The sequence below is a fragment of the Schistocerca gregaria genome, chromosome 2 (assembly GCF_023897955.1).
Source record: "Schistocerca gregaria isolate iqSchGreg1 chromosome 2, iqSchGreg1.2, whole genome shotgun sequence".
Lineage (NCBI taxonomy): Eukaryota > Metazoa > Arthropoda > Insecta > Orthoptera > Acrididae > Schistocerca > Schistocerca gregaria.
In genome coordinates, this window is record NC_064921.1 from 639,048,174 (window position 1) to 639,064,387 (window position 16,214).

Here is a 16,214-nt window from a genome sequence, read left to right on the forward strand (position 1 = left end):
GTATGTACGACAGAATAGAAAGAGCTTTTCTTCATGATCGAATACATACAACACGGAGAGACTTGGCAAGAACGGGTAAGGAACTTTTGGGCATTTTTTACCCACTAAGTAGCAGAATGCTTCTAGACGACTGGGACAAGATCGACAGCGTCACTCACAGGAGCAAGCAAAATTAACTCGAGCGCTGCACTGAGCGACTGAAGAAAAAGTTTGAAAGATGTCGGGAGCAGACTGACAAGGCGATTCCTGAATGTCACGCACAGTGGTCAGCTTCACTGAGTGACAATTGACCGAAGAGGGCCGGCCGCTAGGCGCTTCAGTCTGGAACCGCGTGACCGCTACGGTCGCAGGTTCGAATCCTGCCTCGGGCATGAATGTGTGTGATGTCCTTAGGTTAGTTAGGTTTAAGTAGTTCTAAGTTGGAGGGGACTGATGACCACAGATGTTAACTCCCATAGTGCCCAGAGCCATGTGAACCATGTGACCGAAGAGGGAGTGTCTGTTCTTCAAAAATGAGGGAATTTCGCCATCATACCGAGAACTATACCTATGGAGGACATTATTTCTAATATCGAAGAGGCATACGAACCCTTCTTTGTGAAAGAGCGGAGGAAGTACGCAATGAAACAGCCAGAATACTGCGCCGAGCACAACCATCAGCTTGCAATTTGAAGAAAGAAGAGCTACAAGCTATTTAGAATCTTAACGTCGAGAAGAGCATATTGGTACTGCCTGCCGATAAGGGAAATACGACCGTCGTAATGAAGACCGAAGATTAAGAACAAAAGATCCGGGTCCTATCAGATCAGACGGCGTACCAAAAACTGAGCACAGACCAGACGCAGCGTATCGCACGGAATACGAATCCGTTAATCAAACCGTCTTCTCTGCCAACAGATATACAGAGGAACCGGTTCAACACAGAAGCCCTATCACCTCGGCAATATGGATGACCTAAGATCCATAAAAACAACGTTCCACTAAGACCGACTGTTAGCCCTCATGGCTCACCGACGTATAAACTGGCAAAACACTTGGCCTTTGTTCCATCCGCACACAGGAGGACTGACACATACATAAAAGACTCAGGCCATTTGAATGAGAACCTGAAGAAACTAAAACTTGCAGCAAACGATATCCTGGTCAGCTTTGATTTTTTTATTTTTTATTTTTTTTTATTTTTACGAAAGTGTCACTCAGTGACTCCCTGGAGCACATCGGTTCCATTTTCTCGCAAGACATCACAAAACTCTTCGTGCATGTCTCGCCACGAGCTATTTCGCTTGGAATGACAATTTATACGAACAACTGGGAGGCGTCGTCATGGTTAGTCCTCTTAGTGCAGTCCTGTCCAACTTCTTCATGGAAGCACATGGAAGCACAGGCGCTGGACTTGGCGACTTGTAAATCTAAGGTGTGGTACAGATACATCGATGATACTTTCGTTGTGTGAAGTCATGGTGGAGAACACCTCGGTCACTTACTAAGACATCTGAACAGCTTCCATGCCAACATACTATTTACCATGGAAGTAGAAAAGGACAAAAAATTACCATTTCTAGAAGGGCTGGTCGCATGAAATGGCGAAAACCTTTTTTCATAAACCGACTCACACGAAGCGATACCTGCACAATTTATCAAGCCACCACCCGATCTAGAAAAGAGGCATGATTAATACGGTCATAACGAGAGCAGGACGAATATGTGAGCCGCAGCACCTTAGGCACGAAATGCAGCACCTGTAAAGTGTTCTGAGGAGCAACGGGTACTTCACAAGTTATATAAGATGTGTAACAGAGCCAAAAACTCGGCAAAGTGACAAATCAGAAAAAGAAATGTCGGGTACAGCCTTCTGCCATGCATTCCAAGAGTGACGGACAGAATCGGCCGTATGTTGCTCAAAAGACGGCATAAAGACGGTTTTCAGACAGACAAAGAAGATAAAAGAATATCTTAGATCGGCAAAGGAAAAAGGGACCCACTTGCAATGTCGGGAATGTATCAATAACCATGCACATCCGGAAATGTTTATGAGGGAATGACTAGACGGTCAATCAACACCAGAGTCAAAGAACGTAAGCGACATTGAGAGCTTTTTAAACCTTGTCAAAGAACGAGAATGGCAGGATGTTTATAGTGCCGATAACATAGATGATAAATACAATGGTTTCCTTAACACATTTCTCATGCTCTTTGAGTGTTGCTTTCCATTAGAACATTCTAAACGGGGTACTAGCAGTAATGGGCAGCCCGGGTGGCTGACTAGTGGGATAAGGATATCATGTAGAACAAAGCGGGGATTATATCAACACGTTAGTAGTCACAATCAAGCAACAGTAGCCCATTACAAACAGTATTGTAATGTGCATAAAAATTTTATTAGGAAGAGAAAGAGTATCTGCTGTGCAAATAGAATAGCTAATTCACAGCATAAAATTGAAACCATATGGTAAGTTCTGAAGGGAGTGTCTGGTCAGCAGCAGAAGGTCGACGATATAAAGTCAGATCGCAGTAAAAAATATTTCTGTTACTGATAAATCAGATATATGTACAGTATTTAACAATCATTTTTCTGAACGTTGCTGGTGAATTAAATAAAAAATTAGTTTCTACAGGAAATCATATAGCTTTCTTGGCAAATGCCTTTCCGAGATTGAGTCAATAATTAAATCACTGAAGACTTACGGACTCTCATGTTTATTATGGAGTGCCTAGCAGAATTTAAAGTACTGTGCTGCACATGTTAGCCCTGTATTTAGAGATATTTGTAATTTTTCCTTTAGGAATGGGCACTTTCCTGAGCGATTAAAGTACTCAGCAGTAAAGCCGCTTTATAAAAAGAGAGAATGGAATAATGAAAATAATTTTAGACCTATTTCTATGCCATCAGTGTTTGCAAAAGCTACTGAAAAGACTGTGTATGTAAGAACAATCGATCATCTAACATCACACGATTTGTTATCAACTGTACAGTTCGGCTTTAGAAGTCGTTTAACAAGTGAAAATACCATATTATCTTTCCTCTGTGAGGTAATGAATGGGCTAAAAAAAGGTTTCGAACGCTTCGCATATTTTTTTTATTTAACTAAGGCATTTGACTGTGTTGATCGCAAAATATTGCTCCAGAATTTTGACCATTACGGAATATGTGCAGTAGCTCACAATTGGTTCACCTCTTACTTTAGCTACAGTCATCATAATGTCATTATCCACAATGTTGATAACGGCTGTGATGTAGGGTCTGAGTGGGGTACTGTCAAGTGGGGGGTGCCCCAGGGATCAGTGTTGGGGCCACACCTATTCCTTTTTTATATAAATGATATGCCCTCTAGTATTACAGGTAACTCTAAAATATTTCTGTTTGCTTATGACACTAGCTAGCTTGGCAGTAAAGGACGTTGTGTGCAACATTGGCTCAGATTCAAACAGTGTAGTACATGACATACGTTCGTGGCTTATAGAAAATAAACTAACGCTAAATCACGGTACGACTCAGTTTTTACAGTTTCTAATACAATTCAACAAAACAAAACTGAGGAGCAAATCTCCAAGGTCACAAAACTTGTCAGTACATGAAACTACAACACAAAAGTAATAACAGACAAAAATAAATGTTCATAAACCTGAAAAATATCAGTCCATAAGTTTAAGTGAAGGTAATCAACAATACAACAAGAATCACCTTTATTTTTCAAGGCACTCCTCGACAGAATAGAAGGAGTGACTCATGAGGAAACTCTTCAGTTTCTATTTGAAAGCTCATGGATTACTGCTACGATTTTAGAATTCGTGTGATAGCTTATTGAAAATGGATGAAGTAGTATACTGCACAATTTTCTCCACAAGAGTTAAGAAAGTCCGATCCAAATGCAGGTTTGATTTCTGCCAGGCATTAACCGAGTGAAACCTGATTATTCTTGGGAATAAGCTAATACTGGTAACAAGAAACGGCATTAAGGAATATACATATTGAGAGGCCATTGTCAAAATACCCAGACTCGTGAACAGAGATCGACAAGAGGTTAGTGAACGTACACCAGTTTTTGCCTGAGCAGTCCGTTTCTCAGCCAAAAATATCCTTTTAGAATGGGAAGCGTTACCCCAGAATATAATACCATACGACAAAAGGGAATGAAACTAAGCAAAGTACACTAATTTTCGTGTCGAACGATTACTCAACTCTGATACCGTTCGAACAGTAAAAATGGCACTATTATGTTTTTGAACAAGATCCTGAATGTGGACTTTCCGCAACAGTTCACTACCTATCTGACCACCTAGAAATCTGAACTCTTCAGTTTCACTGATCATATGCCCATGTTGTGAAATTAAAACGTCAGGTTTTGTTGAATTGTGTTAGAAACTGTAAAAACTGAGTGTTAGTGTGATTTAGCGTTAGTTTATTTTCTACAAGCCATGAACTTATGTCATGAACTGCTCTATTTGAAACTGGGCCATTGTCATACATAATATCCTTTATTACTAAGCTAGTGTCATCAGAAAACAGAAATATTTCATAGTTACGTATAATACTAGAGGGCATATCATTTATATAAACAAGAAACAGGTGTGGCCCCAACACTGATCCGTGGGGCACTCCCCTCTTGACTGTACCCCACTCAGGCCCAACGTCACAGCGAAACTCAACATTGTGAATAATGACATTATGTTGACTGTAGCTAAAGTAAGAGGTGAACCAATTGTGAGCTACTCCCTGTATTTGGTAATGGTCCAACTTCTGGAGCAATATTTTGTGATCAACACAATCAAATGCCTTAGTTAAGTCAAAAAATATGTCTAGCGTTCGAAACTTTTGTATAACGCATCCAGTACCTCACAGAGAAAAGAGAATATAGGATTTTCAGTTGTTAAACGACTTCTAAAGGCGAACTGTACATCTGATAGCAAATCGTGTGATATAAAATGATCAATTATGCTTATATACACAGCCCTTTTCAATAGCTTTAGCAAACCCTGATGGCATAGAAATTGGTCAAAAATTGTCTACGTTATCCTCCTCTCCCTTTTTATAAAGCGGCGTTATTACTTCAATCGCTCAGGAAACTGAGCATTCCAAAACGAAAAATTACAAATATCTCTAAACACAGGACTAACATGTACAGCACAATACTTTAAAATTCTGCTAGGCAGTCCGTCATATCCATAACACTCTTTAGTCTTCAGTGATTTAATTATTGACTCAATCTACCCCTTGTCAGTATCACAGAGGAGTATTTCAGACATCAATCGCACAAAGGCATTTGCCAAGAAAGTTACGTGATTCCCTGTAGAAACTAAATTTTTATTTAGTTCACCAGCAATGCTCAGAAAATGATTGTTAAATACTGTACATATAACTGATTTATCACCAACAGAAATATTTTTACTACGAACTGACTTTATATCGTCGACTTTGTGCTGCTGACCAGACACTCCCTGCAGAACTTACCATACGGTTTTAATTTTATCCTGTAAATTAGCTATTCTATTTGCGTACCACATGATCTTCGCTTACCTAATAACATTTTTAAGCACCTTATAATACCGTTTGTAATGGGCTACTATAGCTTGATTGTGACTACGTCTAACATTTTGATATAATACCTGCTTTGTTCTACATGATATACTTATCCCACTAGTCAGTCACCTGGGCTGTCTATTACTGCTAGTGCCCCGTTTAGAACGGTCTAATGGAAAGAAACTTCTAAAGAGCATGAGAAATGTGTTAGGGAAAGCTTTATATTTACCATCTTTGTTATCGGCACTATAAACATCCTGCCACTCATGTGGCAGCACTATCACCCCCGCTTGTTCAGAGAAACTATAGAAATGCGAAAACAAGGGTATAGCTTCAACAAGAAAGAAGAAAGCCTTAAGGTAAACGGATAATGGCTTCCCGTGCTGAGCGAACGACCGTCGCAGGTAGCAGAGGAGAACCGCTCCGGAATATACTGTAGGTAACATATTTGATTAACGTCTCAAGATCGCAGGTTAATGCAAGTGTGAGATTAGCCATCGCCAGTGTGAAATGCTGCCACATTAATAACCGGTGTAGCCGACCGAACGTTTGTATATATATATATATATATATATATATATATATATATATATATATATATATATATATATATATATATATATATATGTGTGTGTGTGGGTGGGTGGGTGGTAAAAAGATTATAACTGACGATCACGTCTGTACTCAGGTTACGAGTTTCGCCGAAGAAGACTTTGTTTTGAAGAAGGCATTTGACGACGGGTCGAGCTGTTGGTTTCACTGATTAGTTGATTACCGCTGTTGAAATGAAATGCTACGGCATTCAGAGACTGTGATCTGACCTTTGGAGAGCGGCGACAGCATGTGGAAGACGGCGGAGGCGGCCCCTGCGCTTTGTCCCGCTAGTGTGACACACCCGGCGTCGCCACCGAACGCAGCGATGTTGCGTCGCACCCAGTACAGAGCCAGCGACTGGTCGCGCAGGCCCATGTTGCCGGGCACCCCAGCCCTGGGCCAGCACAGGAAACCTGTGGCAAATCACACTGACATTGGACGGCATCTAGAACAATGGCAGCATCTGATCGTTGAGGCCCATGTTGCAAGACACCAGAGTTTTAGATTAGCAGAGAAAACCAATGGGACAGCAAAGTGATGTTGCATCTCACATCAGCACAAGAACCCCGTGGGAAAGCATGGCGGTGTTACACAGCACGCAGGACGGTATCAGCATCTCTCCGCACTCGCCCCTCTAGCGAGTTTCCCTAATAGCAATTTCGATCGCAGAGCGAGGTTTAGGATTTTACTGGGATATTGGTACAAGATTTGATGATCTGAGGCTTCAAATCACAACTACTCCTCTTTATGCCAGCCAAATGAAGATGAAAATTTATTCCATCCTCTTGTTCGTAAGAGACAAAGGTGCTCCAAGCAAGTGTGATAAGACTGCTGTTGTTTCTTTTTTTGTACATAAATGATCAGACATGTAGGATGAGCAGCAGTCTGCGATTGTTTGCACATGACACTGAAGCATATGCGAAAGTGACGTCGTTGAGTGACCGTTGAAGGATAAGAATGATTTAAGCAGAATATCTATGTCGCGTGATGAATGTGAGCTTGTTCCACATGTATAAAATTTAAAGTTAACAAAGATGAGTAGGAAAACCAACGCTTTGTTGTTCTAATACAATATTAAATATCTATGCATAACGATGGAAAACGATATAAAGTGGAAACGATGGTGGTAGGGAGGGGAAGTGGTCGACATCAGATTAACAGTAGATTTGTCGGAATGTTTGGTTCATCTCTCAAGGAGCCGCTTACAGAACAACTGTAGGACATATTCTTGGGTATCAGACTGCTCGAATATTTGCGGTCCCTAACAGGTCGCATTAAAGGAAGACATCAAAACAGTTCAGAGGCGTGCTGCTAGTTCTGTTAACGGTATGTTCAATAAACACACGAGTATTACGGAGATGCTTCGTGAGGTAAAATGGCACTGTCTGGAGGGAAGAAGACGTTCTTTCCGAGCAACGCTTTTGAGACAATTTAGAGAATCAATATTTGCAACTGACTGCAGAACGGTTCCACTGCCGAAACGTAAATTTTGAGTAAGGACTGCGAAGTAAGTGAAATTCGGACTTGTACAGAGGCATAAAGACAGTCGTTCTTCCCTCGCTTCATCTGCTAGTAGAACAGGAAGGAAGGAACTCTCCAGCAGCTTCCGGGGTATGTATGTAGCTGTAGATATACAGGGTGTTCGCAAATTCCCGATAAAAATGGCAGTGAGTGCATGATATTTTGAATACGAACACATATTCAGAAACACACCGTATTCCCTCTACGATGATTTCAATTCAGATATGTAACGACGTCTGCTGAGGGTAGGAGGAAACTCTGTATCGCTTGTCCTGGTATACAAAAGGGTAGACAGGATGACGTGTTCTACGTCAGATGGTAATCTGATGTCACTTAAAGTCGTATGCAATGTTTAATTTTCGAGACTCCTGAAGAGACAGAGGAAGATCTTCTGGCGCGAGTTCTGGACGCTGAACCAGAAACTGAAGCGACACCAGGTGGGATGGAGTATGTGCCAGAACGTGCTCGTAGGTACAATGTCCTCAACAACGTTGGTGGTCTCCTCACCGAGTCGCTGTTGTAATGCTTCAGTACTGTTCTGTACGATCAGTATGCTGGGTTCATTCTTATATTTAAATAATGTAAACACATGTATGTAAGCGTTAATACAAAAAAAACCTTAAGTGATAAATGGCTGTTTAGTTATGTTTCCCGTCCAATTGGTCCCTAATAATCGTATTGAGTTACGCCTAACACAATTCATCAATCAGAAGTGAATGAGTTAAACATTTAAGTTGAAACTGTCCTAGAACGGAAACGATATGTTTCCGAACAGGGGTTCCTATTGAAAACATTATGGACGCACTCTCCTCACAACTCCTAGAAGTTTGTAACGGGAATTTCCGAACACTCTGTGGATATAGTTGCAGAATTTATAGCAGTTAAGGAGGGTGATCATAAAAAGGGATGTTACCAAGCCAAGCCGTTGATCAACGCAAGTTCACTGCTGCAGTTTGTCAGGGCAACATAATAACAAAACAAAATTCTACTGAACACTGTTCTTTTGTAATGGTAAAGCACTATAGCTGCTGTTTTGTATTTGCGCTTCAATGGTCTTAATATGTTGATTCCATAATAGAGTGAAATACTGCATGGAAATGTACATTACATTTAATGCTAAACGTTGATGACTGACTGAGTAGCGTTAGTTCCAATATAAGACGCTTATAATGTTGTAACTATATAGACTTTCCCGTCGTATTAGTATATCAGATTCTTGTCGGGTTTCCAGCCGGATCAAACTGTCGTTTGAACACAATATTTCAGAGGTCCACCTGGCCACCATCATCAGGTGACAAAAGCTATGCTGTCCTCGCCGATAAATGATTACAGTCGCAAATGACTGCACCTTTATATGCATCGAGGTACAACGGCGCGTGCGCTATATATAGTGCACACGCGCTCAATCATACCTGCTGTCCCCTGGCGCAAAAAGAGTTGCAGGGCCTCCGGTGGTGAATGCTGTTGAAAACGATATATCGTTACAAATGCTTATTCATAGGCGGCCGATTCAGATGCCGTTGTTTCTTTATATCTAATAAAACAGGATCCCACGTTTTACCTAGCGGGCATCCATTATCACGATTAATGATATTATCTGCTACTCTGAGTTCAACAGATTCTTTTAAAACACAATCCCAATACCGAGAAGCATTTACAAATACTTGCGTCTCATTGCGTAGCATCCTGTGTCCCTCTGAAAGGCAATGTTCAGCCACCGCAGATTAGTCTGGTTGTAATAATCGCGTATGGCGATGATGTTCAATACACCTGATGTTCACGGTACGAATAGTTGGGGCAACATAAATTTCCCGCACTCACACGGTATTTTGTAAACGCCATACTTCCTCAAATCTAAATCATCTTTAACCAAGCCAAGAAGTGCTGGAATCATGGCTGGCGGACGGAAAACACATCTAATCTCATATTTCTTCAGAAGTCTACCTATCTTGGCCGACACTTTCCCAGCATACGGAAGAAAAGCCACAGACCTAAAGGTGTCTTCAGAAGGTTCAGGTAGAGGTCCAAACTCAAAAGCACGTCGAATTTGTCGGTGTATATAGCCGTTATTATTGAACACGTCCTTAAGATATTGCAGCTCCTGTGGTAAATCCTCAGCATCAGAGACAGCATATGCTCGTTTAACCAAGGTGCGAAGGACTCCTGTACGTTGAAAAGGTGGATGGCAACTGGTAGCATGTAAATGCCTGTCGGTTTCCTGTAAACACTGTGTCCAATAGTACCATCTTCTTTTCTACACACTAGTACATCCAAAAAAGGTAACTTTCCCTCCTTTTCAGTTTCATAGTGAATTTGATGTTCGGATGAAGCAATTAAAATGGTCCAGTAATCGGTGCAAAGAGTCTATTCCATGTGGCCAAACAAGAAACATATAGTCAACATATCTCCGAAAACACGAAGCCTTCAGAAAAGATGTTTTCAGGGCCATAACCTCAAAGTCCTCCATAAAAAGATTAGCGACTACGGGGGATATAGGACTCCCCATAGCCACACCGTCAGTTTCTTCAAAATATTTTTCATCAAATAAAAATAGGTGGACATCAGAAAATGACAGCAGAGCTTCGTTATTTCCATATCACGTTTTTCATTAATTAAAATCAATGATTCTTCAAGAGTGACCCGAGTAAAAAGTGACACTGCATCAAAACTAACAAGTAAATCAGAGGTACCAAGACGAAGTAACCTTAAACGCTGAAGAAAATCCATGGAATAGGAAGTATGGTGTTCACATTTACCCACATGAGGGCTGAAAGCCGACGCTATATATTTTGCCAAGTTGTAAGTTGGTGCATCCACATTAGAAACAACAGGGCGCAATGGGACCCAATCCTTATGGATTTTTACGAACCGTATAATCTAGGTGGAACGGCAGCACCAGGAAGTAGTTTTTTGATAGTGTCCTGGGGTAAGAAACTCTTCTTCAGAAGTGAAATCGTAGTCCGTTCTATACTATACGATACGACGGATCCTTAAGTAAATCATACATACACAATCTGTCTTGGAGATTAAAACGGTAGCCATTACGTTTGATTGCTGGTTAAATTAACAATTCAGGGTCCTCTCTAATAGACCGAATGGCTGCTCGATCGGCTGTTACTTTGTGGAGGCCGAGCTCGACGCAAAAGGTGAGAAACCTCCTGTCTAATCTCTTCCGCCTGTTCTTCCGGAAGACGAAAGACAGCTTGTTCAACAGAAGAAATGAATTCCACGGTGGGAATGCTTCTAGGCGCGAGTGCTAACCTTAAACTTTTTCCAACACTGAAACTGTGACATTATCTAGTTCCTTACTTGTAAGATTAATCACAGTCCGTCGAAAAGTATCGTTTCGTGATATCAAGTGTTGACGACAAAGACTTTGAAATTTAGAGCACTGACTACTACAAGCACTCCTGTGCACCCACTCTGATGAAGCTTAGGAAGAGAGATCAACTCGCTTCCAAGATATTGTAGATAGCAGTGAAGAAATCTCCAAGTGAAGATAAAATAAATCTTTGGATGTAATATCCAATCGTCTACGAGTAAAACGGATACGTTCTCTAAGGCCAAACTAACTCGCCTCTTAATACTATTGGCAACTTTTGTATTTACGTAAATGGACAAATCTGACAAATTTTGGTATAATACCTTCGTCACGACATCTCAGTAGAAAGGCGAGGACACTCAGTAGCTTCCCTTTCTTCTTGCGAAGTTTATCAAACTTACTGACCAGTTGAACCATCTCCTCACCGTAGAGGCGCTTGATGTGACTATGTGGACTTTCCCGGCGTATTAGCGAGAGCAGCGTAGCTTTTCTCACCTGATGAAAGCGGCCAGGTGGACCGCTGAAATACTGTGTTCAGATGACAGTTTGATCCGGCTGTAAACCCGACAAGAATTTGATATACTAACTCACTATATTCAGTTGTTCCGTTGGCAAGTTTTTTTAAGAAGCCGCAAACAGAGCTCCGTCCCCAGGCTCGAAAAACTTACAGTGAAAATATATCAGTATAGCACGATAGCTAGCCAGTGGTTTTTATCTTATAAGTGATAGGAAGTTAACCAGTTTCTACGACGGACAATTCAGCAGTTGGTCTAACACAGCACTACTGAAGGATTTACAGCATTTTCAAAGTTATGTGTACCACATATTTCAACTAATACATATTTTAAATAAATGTGTTAATATTTTATTCTTTTTGTAGATGTGTGCCTGGTTAAGCAAACTTGTAAACTATGGACACAACAGATGTAGAGAAGTGCAAAGTTGTACACTTCAAGAGCCTTAAAAGTGTTATCCTTTGACCAGAGTTTTAATGAGGCACCATTAGTATGAGCCATGATATGAGGTTGACAGTATGTAGAAATATGAAAATGAACTACATATACTCAGCAAGTGCCAGCTTAAATTCATTGATGGAGTATGGAGAAACTTAAGTTTGTATGCTTAAGACATTACCTATAAACAATGTGTGATGCCCATATCTGGATAAAGTCAACGGAATGGAATTCAAATCAGATAAGACTAACATGGAGCAACGAACATATTCAAAGAAGGGCGGTGTGAATGTTCAGAAACTGTTTAATTGATGAGAGAAAGCAACAGATATGTAAGGATATAATAAAAGGTGGCTGTAACTCTACGAATGACGTATATTCCAAGAGAACGTGTTTCGGAAAATTCCAAGGATCTGCTTTCTTGGACTCCGAGCATGCCTGTACGATCTTCAGGATTCACACGACACAGGCTACACTGTGGTCCATCTGTTTACTGTCAAAGCAAAAGCTTTTTGCAGGAAGCAAAATTAGGAGAACAAGGGCCCATTTGAAGATTGCGACTCAATCGGCCACAAGTCAAGTTACCATCATTTTCTGTGTTTCATACTATGGCTCTTAATATCTTTTCTGCATACATTGCGCTCTTAATGATTATTTTTTCATGTATTTATTTAGAATTCGATCTTTTATTCTTATAATAATTACATACGTTTACGAATAATAGCGTCAGTACGACTTTTCCGTTAAGTTATTTCTATGACCAGGAATTTTGCTCCTTCATTTTTATCAGAGTTGGAAACTAAAATTTTTGTGGTTTGTTTTGATATTTATAGTTCGTATATATTTACCCGATGTTGCTCACATGAGTAAACCGAGTATGCTCCTGCACCCTCTGTTGATATATTAAATCCCATTCCTATAAACGTGATTCGGAAGCAGGAAAGGCAGCTCAGATTATGTGGCTAACATGCACACATCGTGGCTGTGATACTTTATCTTGTAACAAGCCGCAGGGGAATATTATTTTCCATAATTATGCACTTTTCAATTTTATACTTAACAAATCTTATTGCATCTGTAACATTTTTTGTTACACCACAAATAACACAAATGTAAAGGCTGCCATTTCAGGGAAATACCTAGGAATTACAATCACCAACAACTTAAACTGGAACTAAAAAATTGTTCAAATGGCTCTGAGCACTATGGGACTTAACATCTTAGGTCGTAAGTCCCCTAGAACTTAGAACTACTTAAACCTAACTAACCTAAGGACACCACACACATCCATGCCCGAGGCAGGATTCGAACCTGCGACCGTAGCAATCCCGCGGTTCCGGACTGCACTGCCTAGAACCGCACGGCCACCGCGGCCAAGAAACTTGAACTATCACATATGCAATGTGAGAAATTGAACCAAAGACTGCCTTCTATTGGCATGCGTAACAGGTTTGTTAAAGAGACTGCTAATAGTACGCTTGTCCGTTCTTTGCTAGTGTTGCTTTGCAGTATGGAATCGTTACTAAATAGTGTTGACGGAGGAAATCCAGAAAGTTCAAAGAAGAGCAACTCGTTTTTTATCATCTCGAAATACATGAGAGAGTGTCACGGATATGATGCAAATTGGGCTGGCAGTCATTAAAAAAAAAAAAAGGAGTTTTTCGTTGCGGCGAGATATTTTCACTGACTTTCTGTAATCAACTCTCTCCTCCGAATATGAAAACGTTTTATTGACACCAGTCTACATAGGAAGAAATTATAATCACAATAAAATAAGAGAATCAGAGGTGGTACCGAAATAATTAACTATTCATATTTCCCACGCGCTTCGGGAGTGCAACGGTAGAGGAATAGTCAGAAGGTGATACGATGAAGCCGGCCGCGGTGGTCTAGCGGTTCTAGGCGCTCAGTCAGGAACCGCGCGACTGCTGCGGTCGCAGGTTCGAATCCTGCCTCGGGCATAGATGTGTGTGATGTCCTTAGGTTAGTTAGGTTTAAGTAGTTCTAAGTTCTAGGGGACTGATGACCACAGCAGTTGAGTCCCATAGTGCTCAGAGCCATTTGAACTTTTTTTTTTTTATACGATGTATCCTCTGACTGGCACTTAAGTGTGAACTGCAGGATAGTCATGTAGATGTAGGTTACGATGACTGCTCAAGCGCGTCAGCTTGGCCATTGTATTTAGTGCCATCAAGAGAATTTTAATGTAAAAATATTTAATACCAAACTCTGTTGACCCGCTAGCAGGACGACTATGCCACTGATGAGTTGAGAGACATTCGGCTGTTACTTGCAGACACGTCTTGGCTTACCGAGGGCGCCGAGTCGGTAGTTTATGGTGACGACGACGAGGTGCTGGTCGAGCAGCACGTCCGGCTGGTAGAGGCGGCTGCTGCCGCTGACGAACGAGCCGCCGTGGATCCACACCAGCACCGGCTGCGGCTTGCCTTCCAGCTGTGGGAACAGGCCGAGAATATGTAGCATGTCCTACCCTCCAGTAGTACGAGCAACTGTAAAGGGACTAGCGACATGTGATATAACTACCTTGACAGAAGATACTGATATTCTGTTTGATATGTGATAAAACTTAAAATTCCAGACTTGTATAGTGGGTTTTGCATTATAAAAAACCACATCCACAAATATGGATGGAAGTATTCACTCGAGATTACGCTTTTTCACCTCACTACATTTTATAGTTTGTGAGACACATCGTCTTTATCATAAAATAAGGATGAAAACAAGAAAACTTCACAAAACAGATTTCGCCTGGACAAATTATTCCCAGACTTCTGTAAATGTTCTATAAAACGAAATTAATACAATGTTTACGTGTCCCTGTCATTTATTTTTCTTGTAATTGATTTAACATTCCTCCTTCGCCTCATTCGCCATCCCATAGTATGATGATGAGTAAAGAAAATATACATTGAATTAAAATGCAAATAAATCTGAATCCTGCCTTGAGAGCTACAGTTTTATTGATGTCAACAACTGTAAAACTAGGTTCGAACAGTGCACGGGTGTGCTGCCGGTGCATAGTGTCTAACAGGCACAATATTTCGGTGCTAAGACATGTCGCCATCGTCAGGTGCGCTGAATTGTCCAGTTCGTCAGCGCACCTGACGATGGCGACATGTCTGAGCACCGAAATCTTGTGACCGTTGGACTGGCAGCACACCCGTGGACTGTTCGAGAAGGAACTACGCCGGGAGAAACTGAAGAATCACAACTGTAAAACTAAGTTTACGTTTTTGTATAGTTTGAATATTTAGACGGTAAACAACATCATTGCATGCGTAAAGTAAGCCTAAAGCATGCTAACCGTATCTTCCGTCGGTTCTTGGTAGAACAACATTATAATAAATAAAAAGCGCTAGTTTCCTTTTGTTCTACAGTATTACTTTTATTGTGTTACCGATTTTCGGCTTACAAGGCCATCGTCAGACATTTTCTATCTGAAAGTGGCCTAGTAAACCGGAAACCGGTAAATACAATAATAGTGGTACTGTAGAACAAAAGGAAACTTTACTTTTATTGCGTTACCGGTTTTCGGCTCACAAGGCCATCTTCAGACATTTTCTATCTGAAAGTGGCCCAGTAAATGGAAACCGGTAAATACAATAAAAGTGATACTGTAGAACAATAGTATAGTAAAGCTTTTCATTTATTAAGGCTAAATCCAATAACTATTGTCGACTTGTACGTTTTTTCTTACGTTTTCATCAGCCTGCAGATTCTTTTTGATCTATGTTGCTTTTAGACACACAGCGAAAGGCAAAAAAGGTATTTGAATTATAGCACGTGCTATGTTTCACATGTCTCGCACAGTCCTTAGCTGGTTTAAATTCTAGGCATCGAAGAAATGTTCATCGGCATTTCGCTGTCAAGATGAGGAGAGGTTCTGGTTCTAATTTTCTTGACACCAATCTTGTACCAACGTCCAAGTTAAAACTCTAAATCACTAGACTGTATCCCATGGGGCGAAAAAATATGAAATTGTTCATGGCTGCTTGTCGTGTGGAGACAGTAGCCTCAACGGGTACCCGTTACTGTTGAGTACGTTTGGTAGGTTTTGTATCAGGACCAGGTTTGATCTTATCATTTCTTGGTTAAATAGACGAAAATAATGGATACTGTCCGGAAACGGTCAAGATCAGGTAACGAGTTGTATTCACTGAAAACTACATAACGTAATCTAGATTAGGAAGGCACTTACCAGATTGAGATTCACTGGACGAATTCTAATGCAGCTTTATTAAAACACGATGAAGTCGATGGAAACAAATGGTTGCGTCGAATTTTT

The 16,214-nt window shown here is 40.8% G+C and overlaps 1 protein-coding gene across 1 annotated transcript in view; it reads right to left on the minus strand.

The window, feature by feature from the left end:
- Nucleotides 1-16,214, minus strand: part of LOC126335912 (esterase FE4-like) — a 65,203-nt gene that overhangs the window by 29,768 nt on the left and 19,221 nt on the right. Inside the window, exons 3-4 of the mRNA XM_049999386.1 lie at nt 14,221-14,362; nt 6,340-6,525 (exon numbers count right to left, since the gene is read on the minus strand). Coding sequence (XP_049855343.1) covers nt 6,340-6,525; nt 14,221-14,362 — 328 coding nt within the window. The remainder of the gene's footprint in view (nt 1-6,339; nt 6,526-14,220; nt 14,363-16,214) is intronic.